This window comes from Lissotriton helveticus, chromosome 1_1 (genome assembly GCF_964261635.1).
Source record: "Lissotriton helveticus chromosome 1_1, aLisHel1.1, whole genome shotgun sequence".
Classification (NCBI taxonomy): domain Eukaryota; kingdom Metazoa; phylum Chordata; class Amphibia; order Caudata; family Salamandridae; genus Lissotriton; species Lissotriton helveticus.
The window spans coordinates 1260155857-1260179188 of record NC_136057.1 but is presented as its reverse complement, the minus strand read 5'-3'; the positions used below and the strand labels follow the sequence as shown (position 1 = coordinate 1260179188).

At 46.7% G+C, this 23332-nt stretch overlaps 1 protein-coding gene across 1 annotated transcript in view; it reads right to left on the bottom strand.

Annotated features, from left to right (window-relative positions):
* The window catches only part of LAMB1 (laminin subunit beta 1), a 298596-nt gene that overhangs the window by 159717 nt on the left and 115547 nt on the right, over positions 1–23332 (bottom strand). Inside the window, exons 12-16 of the mRNA XM_078680114.1 lie at positions 17764–17843; positions 2261–2396; positions 2010–2168; positions 737–864; positions 497–620 (exon numbers count right to left, since the gene is read on the bottom strand). Coding sequence (XP_078536240.1) covers positions 497–620; positions 737–864; positions 2010–2168; positions 2261–2396; positions 17764–17843 — 627 coding nt within the window. The remainder of the gene's footprint in view (positions 1–496; positions 621–736; positions 865–2009; positions 2169–2260; positions 2397–17763; positions 17844–23332) is intronic.

Here is a 23332-nt window from a genome sequence, read left to right as displayed (position 1 = left end):
AAAATAATGGTTGCAGCCATATTTGGTTTCTCAGGTCTATGCGTGATGTGCTCCTCCAGTCCAGTTTTTTTATTTGAATTCTGTTACTTGTAGACCTATTTATTCCATTATAAAACAGGACCACAATTCCCAGAATTCAAAGAAAAAAACCTAGACAGGACTAGCATACTTCACACGGATCAGGAAAACTGTGCAGTTATGTATCAGTGGTGAAATGTGGAAGGCAAGATTTTATCTGCCCCTAAACAATGAACTACCATTACAATTGCCAAAGAGACTGAAATTAAATAAACCCTTGAACTGGCCCTAAATGGATCATTGCACACATCTGGCAACTTTTTTCTGCAACATGCAAAATATTTAAAGACTCCCACGTACATTGACCCGGGGGCCAACCATTAGATCTACATTAGGGTTGTAACATAAAAGGTTGCAGAATTAGGGCTATATAGTCTCCATTTAAATTAATTACAGCACTGAAGTGAATTATACTAACCGAATCTATCAGAGTGTAAGGGTTTTCAACATCGAAATTCAATGAGGAATATCGCGGCAACTCTAGGCGAACAGTGTAATTTAGTCCCTTTTCAAAGCAAACTGGTCGTGGAAGGACAACATATCTAAGGATAAAAAAAACAATATTCACTGAGGTGACCAGCAATAACAACAACACTACACATTATGTAGAACATCAGAGTGCATTTCGCCTAAGCTAATGCATCCATTTCCTACTGACCTTGAACTTGGGGGCAAAGACACAATTTGATTGTCATCATCAGGAACGGTATTTCCACATCTGCTGCTGGTTAAAATTTCACCGGGGCGAATTACTGTGATCACAGCCTCTTCCCACTGCTCTGGCAACTGAAAGGATGGTCTAATTAGCTTGTGTTCTATGTCCTAAGGCAATACTCTTAAAAACATCAGTCCAGATGTAATGCTTGCAATTAGTCCACAGCTGCTTGCATTTCAACATAATTCTCTACAGTTACATGGGCAAGACTTAAAGGAAGAAAAGGAGGAAAGATAAAGTAAATGACAAGATTAACTAGATTGAAAACACTACAATATGAGCTTCTCTGAAGACATTGAGAGAAGCCGAGGTCGAAAATGAGCGGCGCCAATATTTATCTTGGTGCTTCTCCTTTAATTTAGAACATTCTACCCTCAGTGAGCCCTTCTGCTTTGGACTATACTGGTCATTGAAGGCCTTCTCGCCTAGTATAGGCCTAAGCCTGCAACGTGTACCAATATCTGAGGAGAGGACTTTGAATGAACTGTGTAACTTTTGAAAGATGGCTACAATGCTATATTAAGACATTATTGTCAATGCTGAGGCGTCTTCAGAGTATCTGCTTCCACAGAATGTGGGCCATAACTTCTATTAAAAGCCCTGCTCCAAAATCTTTATCACGAGCTACTTATTGAAAACCTATCAGCTGGAAGAGCTATTAGATGCAGGTTAAGTGTTTTTTGATTCCTGAATTCAATCCAGTATGAGTTTGCAACTGTGTTTTTCTGTTTTCATTAGGAAAGTGAAATAGAAGATGAGAGTCCACAACAAAACCAGCTCAAGTTTGTAGCTTGGGTATATGCCGAAAACAAGCACTGCTGCGTGCCTTCAAATTCCATAACTCTGCAGAACATGCACAAGAGGTACAAAAATACAGAGAATGAGATGAAAAAGTTAAAGAACAAAACATGAATAAGATAAACATGACCAGCAAGAAGATCAATAAGCTGAATATGAACAAGTGAACATTATTTTAAATGAAGGCACAGGAAAAACGCGAATGATAACCCAAAAAAGTTGAACAGGCACAATAAGACGTAAACCAAAACAATTAATTACAACATTGTACTGTTCACTGGTTTTAGAATGAAAGAAATCAAAGATGCTTATTTACCATACTCAGAATGATGAGCAGTAACTTTTAGGAAACCTACAGATCTCGATCTCAAGAGCAATACGCAGCTGAGCAGTCTTACTAGTTCAGTAGCTATCTCACCTGTGGTTCATAGCGAAACACTATATCATACTCCATTGAATGAGGAATGTTGTCAACATAGAATTCCAGATATGACCCTTCAGGCATTCTCACAAACCCGACTCCAGTCCAGGAAGGACTTCGATCCTGGGGGTGCTGGCGCTCCACGATGCTTACTCCCTATGGAGTAAGATAGAGAAATCAAGAACCTCTTAGCATCTCGCAACAGAAAATGAGCAAGTTCAGTATTTTCCAGCTGTTCATCTACTTACAGGCCCAAAATTTGCTTCCTCCGCTTCGTATGTGTAGTGATCCAAGGCAATGAAGTAAAATCCAGACTCCACTTGATTGCACTGGCGTCCAATCATGTGTGGTCTGCACTGACACTGACCCGTCTCTGATGAACAACTGCAATTATAGAAGTTTAAAAATAATTACCAACCAACCATAATAGTTGGTTTACATCTTACAGTATTCTTTAAACAAAATGCAAAACTCAAGGTGGGAGATGATCACGGACTCCAATGATTTTCAGTTCAATTTATCATCTCATGCACAGATACCAGATCACTTGTTTGGATTATAAACCACTTAAAGATCTTGCAAGGACACAATTGCCCCAAAAAATCCATTGGTGTAAAGATCTAGTGGGGTCCTAAAGGGTGGTACTGTGTCAATCAACGTTTATGTTTCACCTTTCAAGTTTAATGAAAATATTAGAACTACTCAATTATGCTATATTCATCACATATGCACAGACAATTATCTCTGAACACGAATGATGCAAGGGTAAGATTTACAATTCAAAGTTTAACGGTCTTCTCTAATGCACATAGATCACATTATGGCTCTTTGTTGCAATTATACCTTTTAAAATTAAAGGGGTCTTCCTGGGAAATCATCACTCAAAATCAAATGGTTACATCTAAACACCATTCCATCATTGATATCTAGAGCAGGGAAGTTGCGCTTCCATGGAAACTGTCTGACATTCTAGCACCCAAGGAGATCTAGGACCACCTCTTTGTTTTATTCAAGCAGCTGCTTAGTTTGAGTGGAGTGCGAGTTGAGTAGTCTCACATGAGCCAGCAGAGCTTTATAAGTATGTAGGAAGACATGAGACTGTAATAAATGACTATTGGTGTTCAGACCCCAAAATAAGCAATTCGCGATCTCCATATAAACCTTACTCCTGGCTAAATAATGACTAGCCTATTATTATTGTTAAGGGGCAGCTTTGCTTAGGGGTATAGCTGAAACATTTTCTGGAGATGCCTCAGTCACGCAGACCCAAGGAACTGAAGGAAAGTGAGAATACCCAAGTAACTCATCATCCATGTCATTTTAGAAGTTGACACTGGGGATAACAAGGTATAATAAGAAAAGCACCTGGGGCCAATGTGAAGCCAAAAAGAAAATCCTACACACAATTGAGACATTCACTATCTACGGGATTGATCCATACACAGATCTGTGGGAAAATATGAAATTACAAAATACTTAACCTCAAACCCAAAGGATTGAAAAAGCTGGACACATTTATTAGAGCACCCAATGCTCTAAATTGAGCCCTGCACAAGACATCTAAAGGACTTAGGAATACATGCACCTTCAACACACCCAAGAGTTTCAAATGAGAGCATGCCCCCTGTGAAAAATCGTGTTGTTGGTTGAGTGGGGTGTTAACCCTGCTCAAGCAACACCACAATCCACCCAGAAAACGGCAGTACAAGTAAAAATGCATGCAGACACAAGACACATCTATATGCAACTTAATTATATATATGATTTACACATATTAAAGAGGGTCCATGAACTCTAAGATATTTGCCCATTTGATGAGCTGTGCTTTCTATTGATAACTCTAATGCAGATCGATGGAAAATATTATCTTGTACGCTTCTGTTTGCAGTGCGCAATTCTGTAGATTCACATGCTTTGCATACTCCTGCCATTAAACTTTATAACTTGTTTTTCTTTGAAGAGGGTTTGAGTCACAAGATACTGGGTGATATGTGTAGAAGGGGGTCCCCGCAAGGGAAACGTGTTATGTGCAACACACACGAACAACAATACTTGTAAACACTTTCTCAATTATATAAACATCAGTCAAAGCAATAAAGAGAGGTATTGTCCTTTATTTTACAATACCAATTTTCAACCATTCGTCATTATATTATCAGTACTTTTGAGAAACCCCAGATGGGGAGAGGGAGAAGGAGGTGAAGGAGGGGGGTGTGCTCAGGGCAGTGTACAGTCAAAGAGAATTAGGCATAGTCAAAATGAAAGCAATCAAACGATATTAGCATATGACTCAGACCAAATCTAACACAAAAAGCCTAAATATTTAAGGCGTTCATCGCAAGATTATTACAGTAAAGCCCTTCAACGGTCACACAAGAAACATTAGACTTGATTAGAGGACATGTGCCGGAGGTCCACAACAAAGGAACAAGAGCCGTCGACGTTTCGACCCCTGGCCGTAGGCTAAGTTAGGTCCTTTAACGGGGTCTTCATCAGGACAAGTGCGGGAGGAGGAAGGGACAAGGTTGGAAGGGGCGATAATATATGAAATATCAACAAATCAGCTGATTGGTGAGACTTTCTTGGGATACTCGTCAACCAACACGAGAAGTAGGGTGCAGAAGAATATGCACCAATTACATTGGAGGAGCGAAATCAAGGGCCACTGCGGGTCTTTTCACTCAAAACTCTTCTCTTCATAAGACTTCCAAAATAAATGGTCACTCCAAATGGAAATTAATCTGGGAGCAGACCTTCCTAAACTTTGATGTCGGTCTGTCTCATCAGATTGCAGCAAGGACCGGACTGGTTTAAACATTCGTTCAGTCTCAAGCAGTGGAAACACGTATTATTGGCGGAAGACCGTTGAACTTCATCACCGCATCCGCATAATTGCTTAGCGGGTTTCAGGCGGGAACCGTGATAATCACTTTTCGTGGGAGATATTTAAGGGCTTCAAGAAGCCACAGCAGTCAATGCTTGTCCAGGGCAACTCCGCAAAACAGCTAAGGTAGCTGTTTTGCGGAGTTGCCCTGGACAAGCATTGACTGCTGTGGCTGCCAGGTCCCCGCGACTGCATGGGTAAAACCCCCCCTTGTGTAACAAGATACTGGGTGACTCCTCCCTTAATCCACAAATCACAATGGCACTGCCAACATCTTTAGATGGTTTATCCCTTGTTGGTTGAAAGGTGAGAGTAGATGGTGCATGTGAATCTACAGCACTACATGCTGCAAATAGACGACTACAGGGTAGCGTTTTCTGTTTGTCGCATGTGTGGCTGTAGAATAACATGCTATGCATCAACTGTAAAGCAGTTTCTTCTGAGCAGTGGCTAGCGGGCAGATGAGGAATATGTTTGAAACCAAGTTCTATACACGGTTTGGCCACCCATAGCCAACATGTCCCACAGAAATGTTTTGTGGAGGTGTATGGTGTTAACTAAGTTGCTGCTTTGTAGATATCACCAAATGGGATGTTGCCTAAAAGCCATTGCCGCTCCCTTTTTAGGTGTAGAATGTGCCATAGGAGATGAGGGATCTCTTGTTTGGTCCATACATAACCAGTTTGGATACACTTCACAATCTACCTTGCAATTCTAGTTTGGAAAAGTGGCTGAATCTTGTATGGTTTAGAACAAACAAAAATGTAGTTAGCCCTTTGGAAAGGTTTAGTCTGGTCAATATGGTACTTTAGCACCCCTTTGAAACCCAGAGCGTGTACTGCGCTCTCGATAACAGTATCAGGTTGGTGGGGGGGGGGGGGGGGCTAAGGTCAAGGCAGTTCGGATTCTAATGAAATGGTGAGACTAGCTTAGTTAATAGTCTGTGATTGGTTTGAAGACTACCCTGTCCTTGTGTACCTGAATGAATAGTCAGTCTTTGTAACTCACTAATGCGCCTGAACTTAGTTGTAGCGACAAGAAAATTTACCTTCTGTGAAAAGAACTGCAATTGATAGTAATGGTCTAGTTACTTTGAGATGCAGTAGTGGACAAAATGTTTACACTTTGCTTCACAGCAGGTACATGTGGTAGGTCTACATGCCTCTTGCAATATTCCTATACCACCCTCTGGGAGAAGTAGGTATCCAAACTCTAAAAATAGGTGATTGAGCTGTTTGGAGTCCGAGGCCCCAATTATGCCTTGCTGTTGGTCTCTTCATGTGGGGACTAGCATAGAATAACAAGGCTGTCTAGCACTGTTGATGCCACTAGAATGAGGGTCTTGGAGACTTGCCTCATTTTTCCCACCAGTTATGGAATGAGCAGTAGAGGTGGAAAAGTGCAGGAAAATATCCCTGACCAGTTCATCCAGGGTGCAGTGCACATGGACTGTGAATGTGGGTAGATGGAGGTGAAGTTTGAGAATTTTGCCATTCCTTGAGTGGTGAAAATATTGATGGTTAGGCTTCCCTATTTGTGGATGTACCCGTCTGAGACTTGTGCATGGAGTTTCCACCACTGGACTTGTTGATGTGTCCTGCTTACCTGGTCCGCAAAATTGTTGTCAACCCTGTGGAAGGTGTTCCACCAGCAGCTGGATATTCGGGCAGATTGCCCCTTACCAGATACATTGGGCCAGGTTAGTTAGCAGAAGTGAATGGGTATCCTCTTTTGTTTGTAAGCAATAAATCGCTGTATTGGTGTTTTTACAAGGACCCCCTTGCCATGGGAAAGTGAATATAACGCTTTCTATGCTAGGTGAATAGCTAGTCATTCTAGTTAGTTTATGGACCTGGACTACTCTTATGTCCTACTGAAGAGTAGTGCAGGTGCCTCGAACAGTCATGTGGCCAACGAGTTGGTGGTAATGGTCACATGTGGAAGAGGTCTAAGAGAGGCTGGCTTAGCAAAAGATTGTTGCTGCTCCACCATTTAGGAAAGAAACAGCCATTCTTTATCTTCCCATTGACCCTTTGCTTGTGACCACTGATTGGTGAAGCACTGCTGCAGGGGGTACATGTGTAATCTGATGTACGGTACAACTGCTTTGTAAGATGCCATCATGCCGGGCAACTTCATTTAAGTTCTTACATCTAATGGGTGAGTAGGCTGACAAAGAGGCAGCAGCAGTTTAAATGCACTACCCACTGCTTGTTGGGGAATGCTTTGCCTGTGACAGCAGTTAGTATTGATTCTAGAAATGGCTGCTTCGGCTGAGGTAGTGCGAGGGATTTTGATTGCGTACATAGAAAACGTTAGGCTAAATCGAAGGGGTTAGAGCTGTCCAAGTGTGTGCAAGATATCGATGCCTGCTGCTGCTCTAGATCAGTCAGCTGTTGAAGCCCGCTCTCCGCAGATAAGCAACCACCACGGCTAGACCCTTGGTGAAGAGCCTTAGTTCCGTTGTCACCCCGAAGAATAGTACCTTGAATTGGTAGAGCTGTCCACCACGAACTGAAGGTACTGATGATGGACAGGATTGATGGTTAATTGGACATAGGCATTTTTTATGTCTAACACCATCATGAAGTCTCCCTATCCAAGAAACAGGATGAAAACCGGCAAGGTTGTCATATCGAAGTGCTCCAACAGGATGACTTGATCGGCCTGCGTAGGTCCAAAATGGGCGGTAGGGTTCTAGCCTTCTTTGGGATAAGGAGTATATTGAATAATCATCTTTTACTAACATGGGTGTGGTGTGGAGGTACCAGCTATATGGCACCACGTTGAAGGTGCACTTGTATTTCCTCTTTTAAAATATAGAAGTGATACTGACTGAGGGCACGTGTCATCGAGGTAATTTTGGCAGGGTAGTGTGAAGTTATAGGTAGTAGCCCTGTTGGACTACCACTAGCACCCACTGATCTGAAGTGACTTTCACACACACAGTGGAGATCCCTTACTCTCATCCTGAAAGGTTTTGTTTGATCGGGGGCGGGGGGGAATGTGGGTAGCTCAGTTCTCTTGAGTACACCCTACCATGCTGGGGGGGGCAGGATTGTGAAAAGCCTGCTGCTGTTGCTGGTATATGTGGCGGCTGGCAAGCAGGTGTGGGGTTTCCCCCTTTCATGGAAGTTGCCTCCGAAAAGTGCCACTTGAAGTGTTGGATTGTAGGGTACCCATAGACTCCACAGTATCTTTTTTAATTTTCTCCAACATCTCATCCTCTTGGGATCCAAAAAGATGTTCCCCATTGAATGGGATGCAGAGGGGGTGTTACTGGTCCTCCAGTTTTAACCCTGAGACACTGGTGTTAACAATGGTTTTCCCCTCTGCAAACGCTGCGTCACACCTTTTCTTCTATGTATCAGGGAAGTACTGTATGAGTGACAATAACGTGAATGAATTTGCAACATACCACTGCGTAGTCGCACCTACTGCTACTCTGTTGCTAGCAGCGTCTATGCGTTTGCTTTCCTTATCTCAGGGTGGTTCGTCATTTGTGGCCAAACCTTAACCTCTCTTTCTGGCAGTCTGAACTACAAAAGAGTCATGGTGATCCTGGCCTCTAATATACATTGGTTCATCAGCAAAAGCTCTATATTTCTTTCCAACACATGGTGTAATCACCTTCTCCCTGACTGGGTCATTAAAATCATCCTGGACTGGATCCGTTCCTTCCTCACCAGCCAAACACAGAGTGTCAGACTACCTCCATTTCACTCTGAACCCACAGAGATCAGCTGCGGAGTTCCCCAGGGCTCCTCTCTGAGCCCCACTCTCTTCAACATCTACATGGCCCCGCTCGTAGCAATCATCAGGAACCCCGGACTCAACATCGTCTCCTATGCTGATGAAACCCAGATGATCCTCTCTTTTACCAACGAACCAGTCTCCAAGAACATCTTCCATGATGGGATGAAGGCTGTCGCAACATGGATGAAGGACAGGACAGCTCCCCGAAGCTCAACTCAGAGAAGACCAAAGTCCTCATCCTGGGCTCCACCCCCTCTGCCTGGGACGACTCCTGGTGGCCCGCAGATCTTGGACCCCCCCATACCCACAGACCACCCACAAAACCTTGGCATCATCCTGGACTCCTCACTCACCATGAACCGCCAGATCAATGCCTTAACATCCTGCTATTACGCCTGAACCGAAAGACCTTCAAGTGGATCCCCACTGAGCCCAGACTGACTGTCACCCATGCACTCATCAGCAGCAGACTTGACTAAGACAAAGCACTCTACGCCGGCATCACCCAGAAACTCCTCAAGAAACTGCAGAACATTCAGAACGCCTCCGCGAAACTCATCCTTAATATGCCCCCACAGCCATATCACCAGCCACTTAAGACCTCCACTGACTCCCAGTCAACAAAGCCCTACATGACATGGGACCTGCATACCTCAACCACCACCTCTCATTCCACTCTCCCAGCAGAGACCTCTTCCCCACCCATCTAGCCTTGCCCACTGTCCCATGTATCCGCAAGACCACAGCTGGAGGAAGATCCTTCTCCTATCTTGCAGCAAAGACCTGGAACAACCTACCTCTCCACCTCAGGCTATCACTGTCACTGCCTCAATTCAGGAAGGACCTCAAGACCTGGCTCTTCGACTGAACCACAGTGCCCTAGGTGAAATTCTCCCCCCTCCACCTCCCCAAGCACCCCCCCCCCCCTCACCCCCAGCGCCTTGAGACATTAACGGGTGAGTAGGAGCATTTTACAAGTCATTGATTGATCGATCGGGGATCCACTTGAACATACCCTTGTGAATGGCTCGGAACTGGACCAAAATGTTGTCCTCATCCTCTGTGACAGGAGTCTCCAAACTTTTCTGTAATAAGAGCTACTTATGTTCAATTAAAATCTCTCAAGCAGCTAATATTATCAGTGCTATAATAGTGAGCACATTAGAGAAGATTACATTAGTGGCCACACCGTGCATCGTTACTAGCAGTGATCACCTTAGGGTATCAGACAGGGGTACCAGCAGTAATATCAAACAAGCATTGGAAATGCAATAGGTCTCGCAGCATTAGAGTTAGTGCTTTTAGAATTGTTTATGGGTTTTTTTGTAAATCTTAAGCATTTTTGTTTCCTGTAGCCAATGCTAAAGAATAAAAAAAAAAAAAGCCATAAACATTTCTAAAAGCTCTAACTCAAATGCTCCGAGACCTATTGCACTGTGTGAGGGTGAGGGGTTGAGGGTGAGTGAGGGTGAGTGAGGGTGAGTGAGGGTGAGTGAGGGTGAGTGAGGGTGAGTGAGGGTGAGTGAGGGTGAGTGAGGGTGAGTGAGGGTGAGTGAGGGTGAGTGAGGGTGAGTGAGGGTGAGGGTGAGGGTGAGTGAGGGTGAGTGAGGGTGAGTGAGGGTGAGTGAGGGTGAGTGAGGGTGAGTGAGGGTGAGTGAGGGTGAGTGAGGGTGAGTGAGTGAGGGTGAGTGAGAGTGAGGGTGAGGGGTTGAGGGTGAGGGGTTGAGGGTGGGTGAGGGTGAGTGAGGGTGGGTGAGGGTGAGTGAGGGTGAGTGAGGGTGAGTGAGGGTGAGGGGTTGAGGGTGAGTGAGGTTTTTTTTTTTTTTAAAAGGCACAAGCAGGCTCTTTGGAGCAAGTATACTGCATTCCTCTTTCCTATAAACGCTGACACTTTGAAGTTAGCCTAGAGCAAAATAAAAAGCTTCCCATGTAAACACAGCTTGACATTTTACCTCGGTCTTTGAAAACCTAAAAAAACGAAAGTAAAAAACTTAAAAGCGGACTGTTATTCACTGCAAATCGGAATGCCTTTTCTTCCTCAAGTCTAAATCCTTTCAGTCACCAACAATAAATACAACTTTAAAGCTCAAAAGTAACTGTTACACAAGGTCAGGGGAGGGGCGAAGGAAGGCGCCATCGAGGGTAAAAACATAGCCTGCACGAAACATTCGCCTCTTCCTGCATGGGAGTTTTTTTTTTTTTTTGCTCCAACGCGCAATCCTTTCCCAGCATTTATGTGGAGTTACAAAGGCACATCTGTGTACGTTGGAGGGCCAGCCTGACGTGTTTTCTGCTCTAGCAGCAGCTGCGGTTTCTGAGGAAACGAGGCTGATTTTCGAGTCAGGCTGGGAGCTTTTTTTCCCCTCCTTTCTCCAAGAGCCTACGTGCGGGGGAGGGGAGCGGAGGGAAGGGAGCGAGCGAGCGAGCAAGCTGCATTAAAAAAACTCCACGGCTTCTCAGAAAGGGGAGGGCGGAGAGAGAGAACAGGAGCAGCCTGCTGGGAATTTGCCTCGCGCTTTTCTTTCTCAACGGTTCTTGCGCTGTGTTGCAATCTTTGCTTTAAAAAAACATCCATTGTGGAACCGGTTTATTTATACATGTTCGGCTCGTCTTAGGTTCGCAGATAATGAGAGAAACGACCATTCAAATCAGAAAGAAAAGAGACCCCGCTGGCTCAGATGTATCTAACTACCACCAATGTTCTTTTACCTTTTTTAAATAACATGCTTTTCCAAAAACAAGACGCAAAAACATCCTTCCCATAAAAGGAGCACCGATTTCTATTGGAAGATATCTGGATTATATGCACACTTGGGTTAAACAACAAGCCTTTCACCGTAACACGGCGGGCAGGGGAGGGGGCGGAGAGGGGAGAGGTGCGACACGGCAGGCAGGCAGGGGAGGAGAGTAGGAGGAGGAGGGGGGAGGAGAGTAGGGGAGGCACGGCCTAGCGGCCGTGCAATCAAGTAGTGAGGGGGCGGAGCTGGGGGAGGCTGTGAGAGAGAGTAGGCAAGGCTAGCGGCAGGCAGGCAGGGGAGGAGAGGAGGAGGGGGGAGGAGAGTAGGGGAGGCACGGCCTAGCGGCCGTGCAATCAAGTAGTGAGGGGGCGGAGCTGGGGGAGGCTGTGAGAGAGAGTAGGCAAGGCAGGCGGCTGGGGGCATGTGCACGCGCATTTAAGCTCAATGCGCATGCGCATTGAGCTTAAATTTCTCGTGCACTGCAAGGAATCGCCACGATTCCTTGCAGTGTGGATAAAGAGCGGATAAGTGCCAATACTCTCGCCTTGCTCGATGCGCATGCGCATCGACAGGCGAGACCTAAAAAAGGCTTTTTTAAATTTGGAATGCCTCTACATGACAGTGTAGGAAACTGGCTGACTATATAGTGCACTAAAATAAAGTACACAGTGTAGAGAGTCCAGACAACCTTTTTTTGTTTACAGAGCTTTCTTCAAAAATCCCAAGTGATCTATTTTCTGGTACAGTGGTCGAGCAGCTTAGGCTAATCAAAGGGCAGTGTTTAGCATTTGTTGTACCCAGACAGTCAATAAATGGGACTCACGCTTAATAAAGAAATTTATTAAAATAGATTTTTTTAAATATTATTTTAGGTACCAAGATCTTCATTATCAGATAAGTACTTTTCAGCATAGGTTTTCAGCATTTAATTAGATAATACTGTATTCGGGCTAATGTTAACCTATGGGGCAAACATACACTGCATAGGACCCCTTGACAACAACTTAAAAGACTATTCTTCAGGACTTAAGGTAAGTAGGGACCAAGATCCAAGACACCATCAACAGGTCACTTCGGTCGGCTCTGGGTCATACGAGTGCAGAGGTGCTTTTGGGTGTCGGCAGCCTGTTGAAATCAATGGGAAACAGTTCTGGCAAAAAGAAGCTGTAAGTGGAGACTGGAGGGCCAGTCAGTTTGAACCCAAAGGGGGGCTCAGGTCTTTAGGGCTTCTGGAGACAGGATACAACTTTGATCTGGACTCTGGCTGTGGGGCTCGTGTGCAGTTGTCTTTGGTCCGGCGGGTCGCGGCAGTCAGAAGCACTCGCTTTCTATGAGCCTGCAGAAAGAGGCTGCAGGTAGGGACTAGGGAATCAGTCTGGCAGACCTCAAAGGTGCTCTCTGATCTTGGGGTCCCTGGGTGCTAGGGACACCATTGGCTCACTTGGACTCAGGCTGTGGGGCTCGGGTGCAGAGGTGCTTTGAAGTGTTGGGTCATGGCGGTCAGAAACACTTGCTTCAGGTAATGACCTGGAGATGGGTACATAACAGAACAGCTGGGCCACTATGGGTGATGGCTTCTGCAGTGCTGACGTCCCTAGTCAGCTGGTCTGTCCCTGTGGGGTTGGTGTCCTGCTGCAAGGGTTCTGGTACCTTAGATATTGGTGCTGGAGAGCTCCTGGAGGGTCTAATGTCTTGTTACTTGCTGGGGAGACGGGGCTGACATCTGGGAGCAAGGAACATCTCCTCCTGTGTAGCTGCTCTATCGGTGAGCCTGGGCATCAGCAGTTCGGTAAACCAGAGCTTGCATTTTGGTGCCTGCAGGAAAGTAGCTCAGCTACTCCATGGGAGATGCTGGCTGTTTTGCTATGTGCTGGCACCCTCCCATACTATTGGAAGCTGGACAGCTGCAGGATGAGTCATCTTTGTAGCAATTGTCGGGGACAGATGCAGGCCAGAGGGTTGGTGCGAAGTCAGTTGCCGCTCCTCAGTTCTTCATTCTTGCAGTTCTACGGTGCCCTCCTCTTTTCTGACTCAGTCAATTCTGATTTACTGGTTCCTGGGGCTCCCCTGAATACTATATTTAGGGGCATTAATGGGTAACGGAACAGGCTTGAAAATTAGCTAGTCGGGTAGGCATGACACCTCCAGGATAGTACCACCCCTAAGGTGGGCTGCAGTGAGCTGAACACCATTTTTCAGAAGCAGCCAACTTTGTGAAAGCATACTAAGAATAATTCTCGGACAGGGTTATGCCCACTTCCCGCAGGGTCATATAGGGGGTATAGTGACCCGAAGAGTTAGTAACCCATTGGCTGATACCTTACACTCCCCTAACACACTAAACTCAGTACTTAGGGGAGCTCCCGACACCACAGAAGCAGATCCTGATGACTTAAGAAGACAGTGGACACCGAAGAGCCGCAACAGTAGAGAGAAGAGAAGAAGCAACTGACCTGGTATCAACCCTGTCAGCCTCTCTGCATACCTCATCGAAAACTGTGCCAAAGTCAACTTGTCCTGCAGTTGTTGACTCCAGAACCTTAGGGGGACTGTCGGCCTTTGATAAAGACCACTACCTCCCGTAAACAGCAGAACCGTTCCCTGCATCCTGCAGGAACTCCTAAAGCAAAGACTCCGAGGCCTCAGGAACCGCCTAAACCGGACACTTGAAGCCACCTGTGGAGGCTCCTCTGCTATGACGGAGGAGCGTCAGCCCCCCAAAAACGTCACAAAAGGAAAAATAAAACTGCATTTGTTTTATTTTTCCTTTCTAGACGAATCTTGGGGGAGGGGCCTTGCAGTGACAGGCTCTGACGGGAGTGGTAGTGCACTCCCATCACTGCGCATGATGGTTTGGCCGGTCGTCTTTGGCCAGCCAAACCATGACGCGCAGTGAAAGCGCTCTCCAACCCAACAACGAAGCTGGGTTGGACAGAGCAGGCACAGACTCACAGTCTGTCCTATAATGCAAATGGAGGGCACTCATGCCAATCCTGACGCGCCCTGCGCAAAATCAGCTTCAGGATTGGCCACAGGGCATTCAATGGCTCTGGCTTACTGAAGAAGTGAAGAACAGCGTGACAGGGAGGCCTGCAGGTACGTTTTGTAATGTAATTTTTTTACCCCCCTGCACGCAACCCCTATTACGTGCCCCCACCCAATGCACCCCGCTCCTCCAGCATCCCAGCAGTTACTGGAAGCCACCACTGCACCAGGATAGTACCACCTCTAAGGTGGACTGCTGTGAGGTGGACACCATTTTTCAGAAGCAGCCAACTTTGTGAAAGCATACGAAGGAATAATTCTGGGACAGGGTTATGCCCACTTCCCACAGGAAGTGGTCATATAGGGGGTATAGTGACCCGAAGAGTTAGTAGCCCATTGAATACTACCTTACACTCCCCTAACACCCTTAAACTCAGTACTTAGGGGAGCTCCCGACACCACAGAAGCAGATCCTGATGACTTAAGAGAGTGGACACCGAAGAGCTGCAACAGTAGAGAGGAGAGAAGAAGCAACTGACCTGGTATCAACCCTATCAGCCTCTCTGCATCCCTCATCGAAAACAGTGCCAAAGTCAACTTGTCCTGCAGTTGTTGACTCCAGAACCTTAGGAGGACTGTCGGCCTTTGATAAAGACCACTACCTCCCATAGAACAACAGAACCGTTCCCTGCATCCTGCAGGAACTCCTAAAGCAAAGACTCCGAGGCCTCCGGAACCGCCTAAAACGGACACTTGAAGCCACCTGTGGCAGCTCCTCTGCTATGGCAGAGGAGCGTCGGCCCCCCAAAAATGTCAGGAAAGGAAAAATAAAACTGAATTTGTTTTATTTTTCGTTTCTAGACGAATCTTGGGGAGGGGCCTCGCAGTGACAGGCACTGACGGGAGTGGTAGTGCACTCCCATCACTGAGCATGATGGTTTGGCCGGCCGGCCGTCTTTGGCCAGCCAAACCCTCATGCGCAGTGAAAGCGCTCTCCAACCCAACAACGCAGCTGGGTTGGACAGAGCAGACACAGACTCACAGTCTGTCCTGTAATGCAAATTGAGGGCACTCATGCCAATCCTGACGCACCCTGCGCAAGAGCAGCTTAAGGATTGGCCACAGGGCATTCAATGCCTGTGCCTTACTGAAGAAGTGAAGAACAGCGTGACAAGGAGGCCTGCAGGTAAGTTTTTTTAATTGGTCAATTCTTTTACCCCCCCTGCACGCTACCCCTATTGCGCGCCCCCACCCATGCACCCCGCTCCTCCAGCATACCAGCCATTACTGGAAGCCACCACTGCACTTGTCGCCTCCGGCCTGAGTTGAAGTGGGCCACCGGTGTCAACAAGGTCCCCCAGCCCTCCAGAGCTTGAGTCCAGTGTGTTTTACCCCTCATGGACTGACAGACATCACCTGCAGCCTCTGCATGCAGGCCCCCTCGACAGCGACTGTTCCTGGTAAGAAAACCTGATGCCTACAAACACTGCTGCATCCATCCCAGCTCTCTCCCCCACGCCCCCGGCCATGGAGAAGAGGACTCCAGGTGTTTCTACACCCCCGAGCATTGCAAGCCTTGAAACCCCCCCCCTCTATTGGTTCACCCTCACTGGACTTCCAGCAGCCTCTCCATAGAAAACCTATTGGGCTCCCAACGCTGTTTTGCACCCTGCACCTGGCCGCCCGCACGCAGTTGGTGGTTTTCTGTTGGTGCTGCCTTGGACCTTGCCCACCACTCACCTTAACTCCTGGAGTCTGGTCTTGAAAGTCACTATACTACACCTATTTGCAGAACTTGTTCTTCCTTCTAGAGGTTAACATTGCAGAACTTTGCACTAAGTGTCCAATATTTAAAGTGAAAAGAATTTATTTTTAAAAACGTAATTACCTGAACAATTTTTCTCTGATGCCTAAATATATATAAAGATACTTGCTATTTTTATCAATTGGTGTGTATCTCCTTGAATCATGTCATTTATTGATCATTGTGTGTATTCGCAAATGTTTTGCACTCCTCTGTGTTAAGCCCAAGGCTGCTCAACCACACCAACCCCTAATAGAGCACTGTGGGACTGCATAGAAAACCCCTGGACTCTTTTACACGGTATTTCAGGTCCTTGATATGTCACATGAAGAGTCAGCTTCCTACACAGGCATTACAGAATGCTTGGTGATCAGCCAAGGGATAATTTGTATTACCAATGTGGTCAAAATCAGAAAGGAGTATGCTCCATCTGTCGACACTCTCCGAGGTCATGTTTTTGACAACTGAAAACAAGTCGGACCAGATTTCAAAGTTCAGATAGCAAATTAGATAGTAAAACTTGATTGTTCTTTCGCCGGAATCGATGAACTGCACCAGTGCCCAAAATTACTGCAAGCTAACGCGTTTCTCTTGGAGCCATTGCTAAATAGGTCTGGTCCCAATGGCAGAAAAAAAAACATTTAAAGGTAGAGACAGTGAACCCATGTGCATCATTGACTAAGGATGGAGACACACAGTATCCCGAGACTCTATGTTTCTTTGAAGAAAATGTTTAATGTCTGAGCCAAAAACTAGACGTCAAGAGTAAGCAAAGCATGCATATGCTCAAATATACTTTTACTGCTGATCTGTTTACAACATATGCCCTTGAAATGCACTTTCTTGTAGAGTCTACACAAGTACAGTCTTTCAAGCAAATAAACCTTTTTCTAATATAGCAACGAGGCAACAAAATGGCCCCCTGCTTCAGTTACCCCGAAGCAAGTTCATGAAATACGGAGAAAAACTTTGACAACATTTACTTGTAAAAGCATTGTCTTTTTTTCATATCTGTCCATAACTTCGGTTAGCCTGTTGGTCTACATCAGTTTCATCAGCGGTCTCCTACAGGTTGACACTTACTCAAACCATTCCACGATTACATTTGGTCATGCCATACTACATATCCTTGCCAGTGGCATAACAAAACTTAAGGGGGCCACCTGCAAAGTACATGGAGGCCCCTCCCACGCACTGGACCCAGTCAGGAGCTCTCAGGGCTGGAGCCCACTGCTGGTGCACAGTGCTGGAGGGAGCCCCATGGAGCACGTGCCCCATGCCCCCCATACCACTTGGGCTATTGCTACAGCACTTATTCTAGCCACAAATTCAATTTAAATTAGAGTATAAAATACTACAAATAAAATAGCACTATGATTGTAAATGTCAAACTTTTGATGTCCTACCCTTCAGCAGACTAGTAACTTTGAAGGATTTTTATCCAAACAAATTAGTTAAAGTTGGTTGTGTATGTGCATTTGAAGCTTTTAATCTGCCATTAAATTTAGCTCATTTGTAAGATCGATTTGTCATGCAGAGTTTCAGAAACTGAATGGCTACAAGAGAAAGAAAAGGTTGTCTTACTTATTGTTTAATGCTCCCCCACGGTCACAGTCGCAGGGTCGACATCCATCCAAATCGTTGCTCAGACCCCAGTGCTCCGGCTGGAGAAACAAAGTACCATTAATGATCTCAAATGGCAAATAACAGAAAGCCATCATTCGTCCTGAAAAGAGACCATTATGTATTGCACATTTGCTTCAATAGCTAGAACTTCAAATGCATTACTGTAGGTTTCAAAATATACAAGAATTTGTTGCCAGAGTAGTGTAAAAAAGCATTTTAAACAATTCTGTTGAGGACGTTTATCTACAATAAAATAGTCTTATTTTATATTAATGCTAAACAAGGTGATTGTAAAGGGCACCTGAATCATATTTGGATTATTTGTTCAGGCTGGTGATTATTAACCAACAGAAATATCAAACGTGCGATCAAAGTCAGGCCTTTACAAGATGGTGGAGCCTATTAACTGTAGGTTCTGGGTTGGCAGACTTCCAGATCTAAACATGCACAGAATGGAACCAAGAAAGAAAGTCTATGGCAGAGATGGCAAGAACTATACATTGTTTAACTTATTTTTATTTTGGGTTTTTGATAAACCACTATAAACTGCTGATAACTGCCATCAAATTGCTTTGAAGAAAGGATCTTACGGATTGAAATATCAGCCGGATCCCAATGCTGGAAGAGAAAACAGATGCAATAGGGCACCCTACAGTGCAGAATGAGGCAGGAGAGGTGTCCAAGTTTTGAAAAAGAGTCCCAGTGGGACTGTCAAGCCAGTCTTAAGTGTAAACACTGTTAAAACACTGAAGTGGAAATTTATTTTAAAACAATACACTTTTCAGTGGGAGGTTACTTGGAAGAGAAGTAGATAAAAGTCTGAAACAAGGTCATTGAAGGAGAACATACTAAAAGTAATAATATGTCATTGAAAGGACGACACGTACACATACATGCCTCATGGCAGAAAACGAATAGTTTTCTTACCTGTCGGTGTAGTTTTGCAGCTTGAAGATCTTTCTGGATTCACTATGCTGTGCATTATTCCGCGGTCTTGTGGTTGGGTCCGGATTCGTAGTCTTTTCTTTGTTTTTTTTTTTTTTTTTTTTTTTCTCTTTGCCCAGGTGGGCGTCGGCGTCACACCCCCTTTGGGTGTATTTCCGGTGACGTCGGCATGCTTCCTGCGGAAGCTCCCACTCTTGGGCGCCATCTTCGGGTTCTTTTTTTCCGTGTTTCTTTCGTTTCCGAAGTAATGGCAATGTTCTTCTTAGTTTGTATTTACCGCTTTGTATTTTCAAAGTCTATTCTTTAGTTAACCACCTCTTCTCTCTCCAGCCTCATCTTTCTGGCGGAGGTGGGTGGGTTCGCTAGTGAATCCAGAAAGATCTTCAAGCTGCAAAACTACACCGACAGGTAAGAAAACTATTCGTTTTGCAGCGTGAATCTTTCTGGATTCACTATGCTGTGCATAGATTTTGTAGCGGTTTCTCATCTCTGTGGCGGCTGGGTGGAAGATGAGCGTTGGGTGTTGAATATGTGCTGTAGCACCTTCTGTCCCACTTGAGCTTCCTTGTTCATTTGTATGTCCACACAGTAGTGCTTCGTGAACGTGTGCACCGAAGCCCATGTTGCCGCCAGGCATATGTCCTCTATGGGTGTGTTAGCCAGGAAGGCTATTGTAGCGCCCTTCTTCCTGGTGGAGTGGGCACGTGTCCCCTCAGCCAGTTCCTGTCCTGCCCGTTTGTGGCAGAGTTGGATTGTTTGTGCGATCCATCGTGCAATGGTCCTTTTGGTTACTGCTTTGCCCATGAAGCTGTTTGCGAAGGACACAAAAAACTGTTTCGTTTTCCTGTGCCCCTTTGTCCTTTCAATGTAGTGCATGACTGCCCTTCTGGCGTCCAGGGTGTGCAGAGCTCTCTCTGCGCTGGTTGTGGGTTTTTGGAAAAAACTCGGTATCTGTATAGACTGGTTCATGTGAAAATTGGATACCACCTTCGGCATGAAGTGTGGGTCAGTCCTCATCACAACTCTATCGTTGTGTATTTGTATGTATGGTTCTTGTAGCGTCAGCGCTTGAAGCTCGCTTACTCTGCGTAAGGACGTTATCGCAACCAGGAAGGCTGTTTTCATAGTTAGCATCTTTAGGGAGGCCTTGTGAAGTGGTTCAAAGGGCTCTTTCATGAGTTCCGTTAGGACTGTGTTCAAGTTCCATGCAGGTGGCGGCACCCGCTTGGGTGGTGCGATCCTTTTCGCTCCTTCTAGGAATCTCTTCACCACCTGTGATGTGAAGAAGCTCCTGCACGTTTCTCCCCTTGTGTAGGCTACTATCGCTGCCAAGTGAACTCTTAACGAGGATGAGCTAAGGTTCTTCTCCAGTAAGTGCGTCAGGTACCTTAGCACTGTGGAGTCCCTCTTCATCTTATTGTGGAGTCTTTCCTGTCTGCACCATATTGTGAATCTTTTCCATTTCGCAACGTAGCACTTTCGAGTGCTGGGCCTTCGTGCCTCCCGAAGTACCCTCAGGGTGCTTTCTGGTAGTCTCAAATGTGCGAACTCTATGTCCTCAGGAGCCACGCTACTAGGCTCATGCTCTCTGGCTCTGGATGCAGTACCTCTCCGTTCTGCATGGACAGTAGATCTTTCCTCCTGCTGAATCTGTGGGGTGCACACTGTGTCATCTCCATGATCTGCGAGTACCAGGTCTGCCTCGCCCACTGCGGTGCGACCAGTATCAGTGTCATGTTGCTCGCTCTGCACTTGCTCAGTACTCTGTGCATCAGTGGTATCGGGGGAAAGGCGTAGGCAAATGTCCTTGACCAATCTATCCATAGGGCATTCCCCAGTGTCCCCTCCTCGGGCTGCCTGGATGCGAAGTTTTGGCATTTTGCATTCTGGCGTGTGGCAAACAGGTCCACCGATGGTGTCCCCCACCTGTCGAACAGGTATCTTGTCTCCTGAGCATTGAGCTCCCACTCGTGGGATGCCGATGTCTGCCTGCTGAGCCAATCGGCTTGTATGTTGTCCTTCCCTGGTAGGTGTATGGCTAGCAGGTCTATCTTGAGAGGGATGGCCCATCTCCATATCTCCTGCGCCAGCGTTGAAAGCGGTGCGGACTGTGTGCCCCCCTGCTTGTTGATGTAGAACATCGCAGTGGTGTTGTCTGTTTGTATCAATACCCTGTGCTTGTACAGTCTTGTTTGAAAGGCCTTCAGTGCAAGGAAGATTGTCTTCAATTCTAAGTAATTGATGTGCTTTGTGGCATCCGTCGGTGTCCACAGTCCCCTCACCTTGAGCTCCTCCATGTGAGCGCCCCATCCCTTCAGGGATGCGTCTGTGGTGATGGTCACTGTTGGCGTTGGGGGCGTTAGAGGCTTTCCCCTTGCTATGTTCTCCATGGTCCACCATGTCATCTCCTTCTGCACTGCGTGCGTTACAACCACTAGATCCTCCCAACTGCCTGTAGCTTGTGACCATTGCTCCTGTAGCCATTCTTGAATGGGTCTCATGTGGAGTCGTACATTCGGTACCAGGTGGATGCATGATGCCATCATCCCCATGATCTTGCTCGCCGTCCTCACTGTCCGAGCTTGTCCCTTCCGGTAGAGGCGAGTTTCCTTCACCAGCGCCCTCGCCCTCTTCTCGCTGGGGAACACCTTGCCCTGTAAGGTGTTGATCTGTGCTCCCAGGAAGATCTTCACTTGTTCCGGCTCCATTGATGATTTCTTCCAATGGATGGAGAACCCCAGGTTTATGAGCGTGCTGGTCACTGTATGTGCGTGCAGCTTGCATTTCTGGTATGAGTTTGCTTTCACCAGCCAGTCGTCCAGGTAAGGGTATACATGTATTCCCTGCCTTCTTAGGTGCGCTGCGACTGCTGCGAGGCACTTTGTGAAAACTCTTGGTGCCGATTTTAGACCGAAGGCCAGTGTCGTGAACTGGTCGTGGCTTTCTCCGACGGTGAACCTGAGCATGTGCTTGTGCTTCCTGTTCATTGGGATGTGCAGGTATGCGTCTTTGAGGTCTATAGTGACCATGAAGTCCCCGGTCTGCAACTGTGGGAGCACCTCTTGCAGGGAGGTCATTTTGAATTTTTGCGTTCTTATGAATTTGTTCACGAACCGTAAATCGAGAATGGGCCTCATTGTCTCGTCTACTTTTGGTACCAGGAAGTATGTTGAGTATACTCCTGTGTTTCTTTCCTTGAAGGGTACCCTTTCTATGGCCTGCTTCTGCAGGAGTTCTTTTGCTTCTTCCTGAAGGCACTGCAGCTGCTTGCTTGCTAGCGGCTTTCTTCTTGGTTTTCTGTTTGTTGGCCTCGCCTCCAACTCTATGCAGTATCCGAATTGGATAATGTTGAGGATCCATTTGTCTGATGTGATTCCTCTCCACTCCTGGAGGTGGAATCTTAATCTTCCTCCCACTGGTGTCCTGTGGTCGTAGGTGTCTAGTTTGTCTTGACCCATCTGTACGTGCTGCCCCCTGGGATCTTTTTTGTGGGTGGGCACACGGATTTTTTTGAAGTCACTTGGAGGTGGGCTGCTGGCCCCCTCTTCTATTTTGTCCCCGTCCATTTCTCCCTCGAAAGGACTGGCCTCTTTGTTGGTACTGCCAGGGCTGTTTCTGATGGCCCTGCTGACCCTGCGAGTCTGCCTGGTGCGTTTGCTGGAAAGCCTGGTGTGATGTACCTGGCTGGTTTCCGCCTCTTCCGCCGGGCCTCCGTGACGGGGTGCCCCTCTTGTTCCCTCTGAACTGCAATGCTCCCATGGATCTTGCTGTTTCGTTATCCTTCTTAAGTTGGCTGAGTTGCTCATCAACTGTTTGTCCGAAAAGCGTACTGCCGTTGAATGGTGTGTTCAGGATGCTGTGTTGCACCTCCGGTTTGAAACCGGATATCCTGAGCCAGGCGTGTCTCCTTTCCGTGACGCCCATCATCATGAGCCTGCTGGCGGTGTCTGCCCCATCCAGGGCCGTCTTAAGGCAAGAATTTGCAGCATTCTTCCCCTCTTCAATTAGCTTTTCGGCTTTCTGCTTGGCATCCTGGGGCAAGTCCTTCACCAACTGCCCCAGTCCCTCCATGATTTGGTACATGTGTCTGTTTACCAGGGCGTTGGAATTAGCCATGCGCCAGTGGGTCGCGGCATTCCGTTCGATCCTTCTGCCCACCAGATCCATCCTTTTGCTCTCTTTATCCGGTGGCGGGCCCGAGGTAGTGGGTACGTTAGCCCTCCTCCTTGCTGTGGCCGTGATAATGGAGTCTGCGGAGACCGTGCCCTGAATGTAGGCCGGGTCCTTTGCGGCATGCTTGTACTTCTTCTCAGTTCTGGGAGTTACTGCCTTGCATGTTGCGGGCTCCCTGAAAGCTTCCTTCCCCTGAGCCAAGACGCTCTCGAGCATCGGGAGGAACTGGCTCCTCGTTTGTGTTGGGAGCAATGTTTCCAGAAGGAAGTCTGCTTTCTGCTTCTCTTCGTCGAGCTTGAGCTTGAAAGCTGCTGCGGCAGATTGTATCACCGCGTTGTAGGCCCCGATGTCGTCCGGCGGCGAGGGCCTCGAGGGGTAGGTGTCGACCACCTCCTCCGGGCTGTCGGTG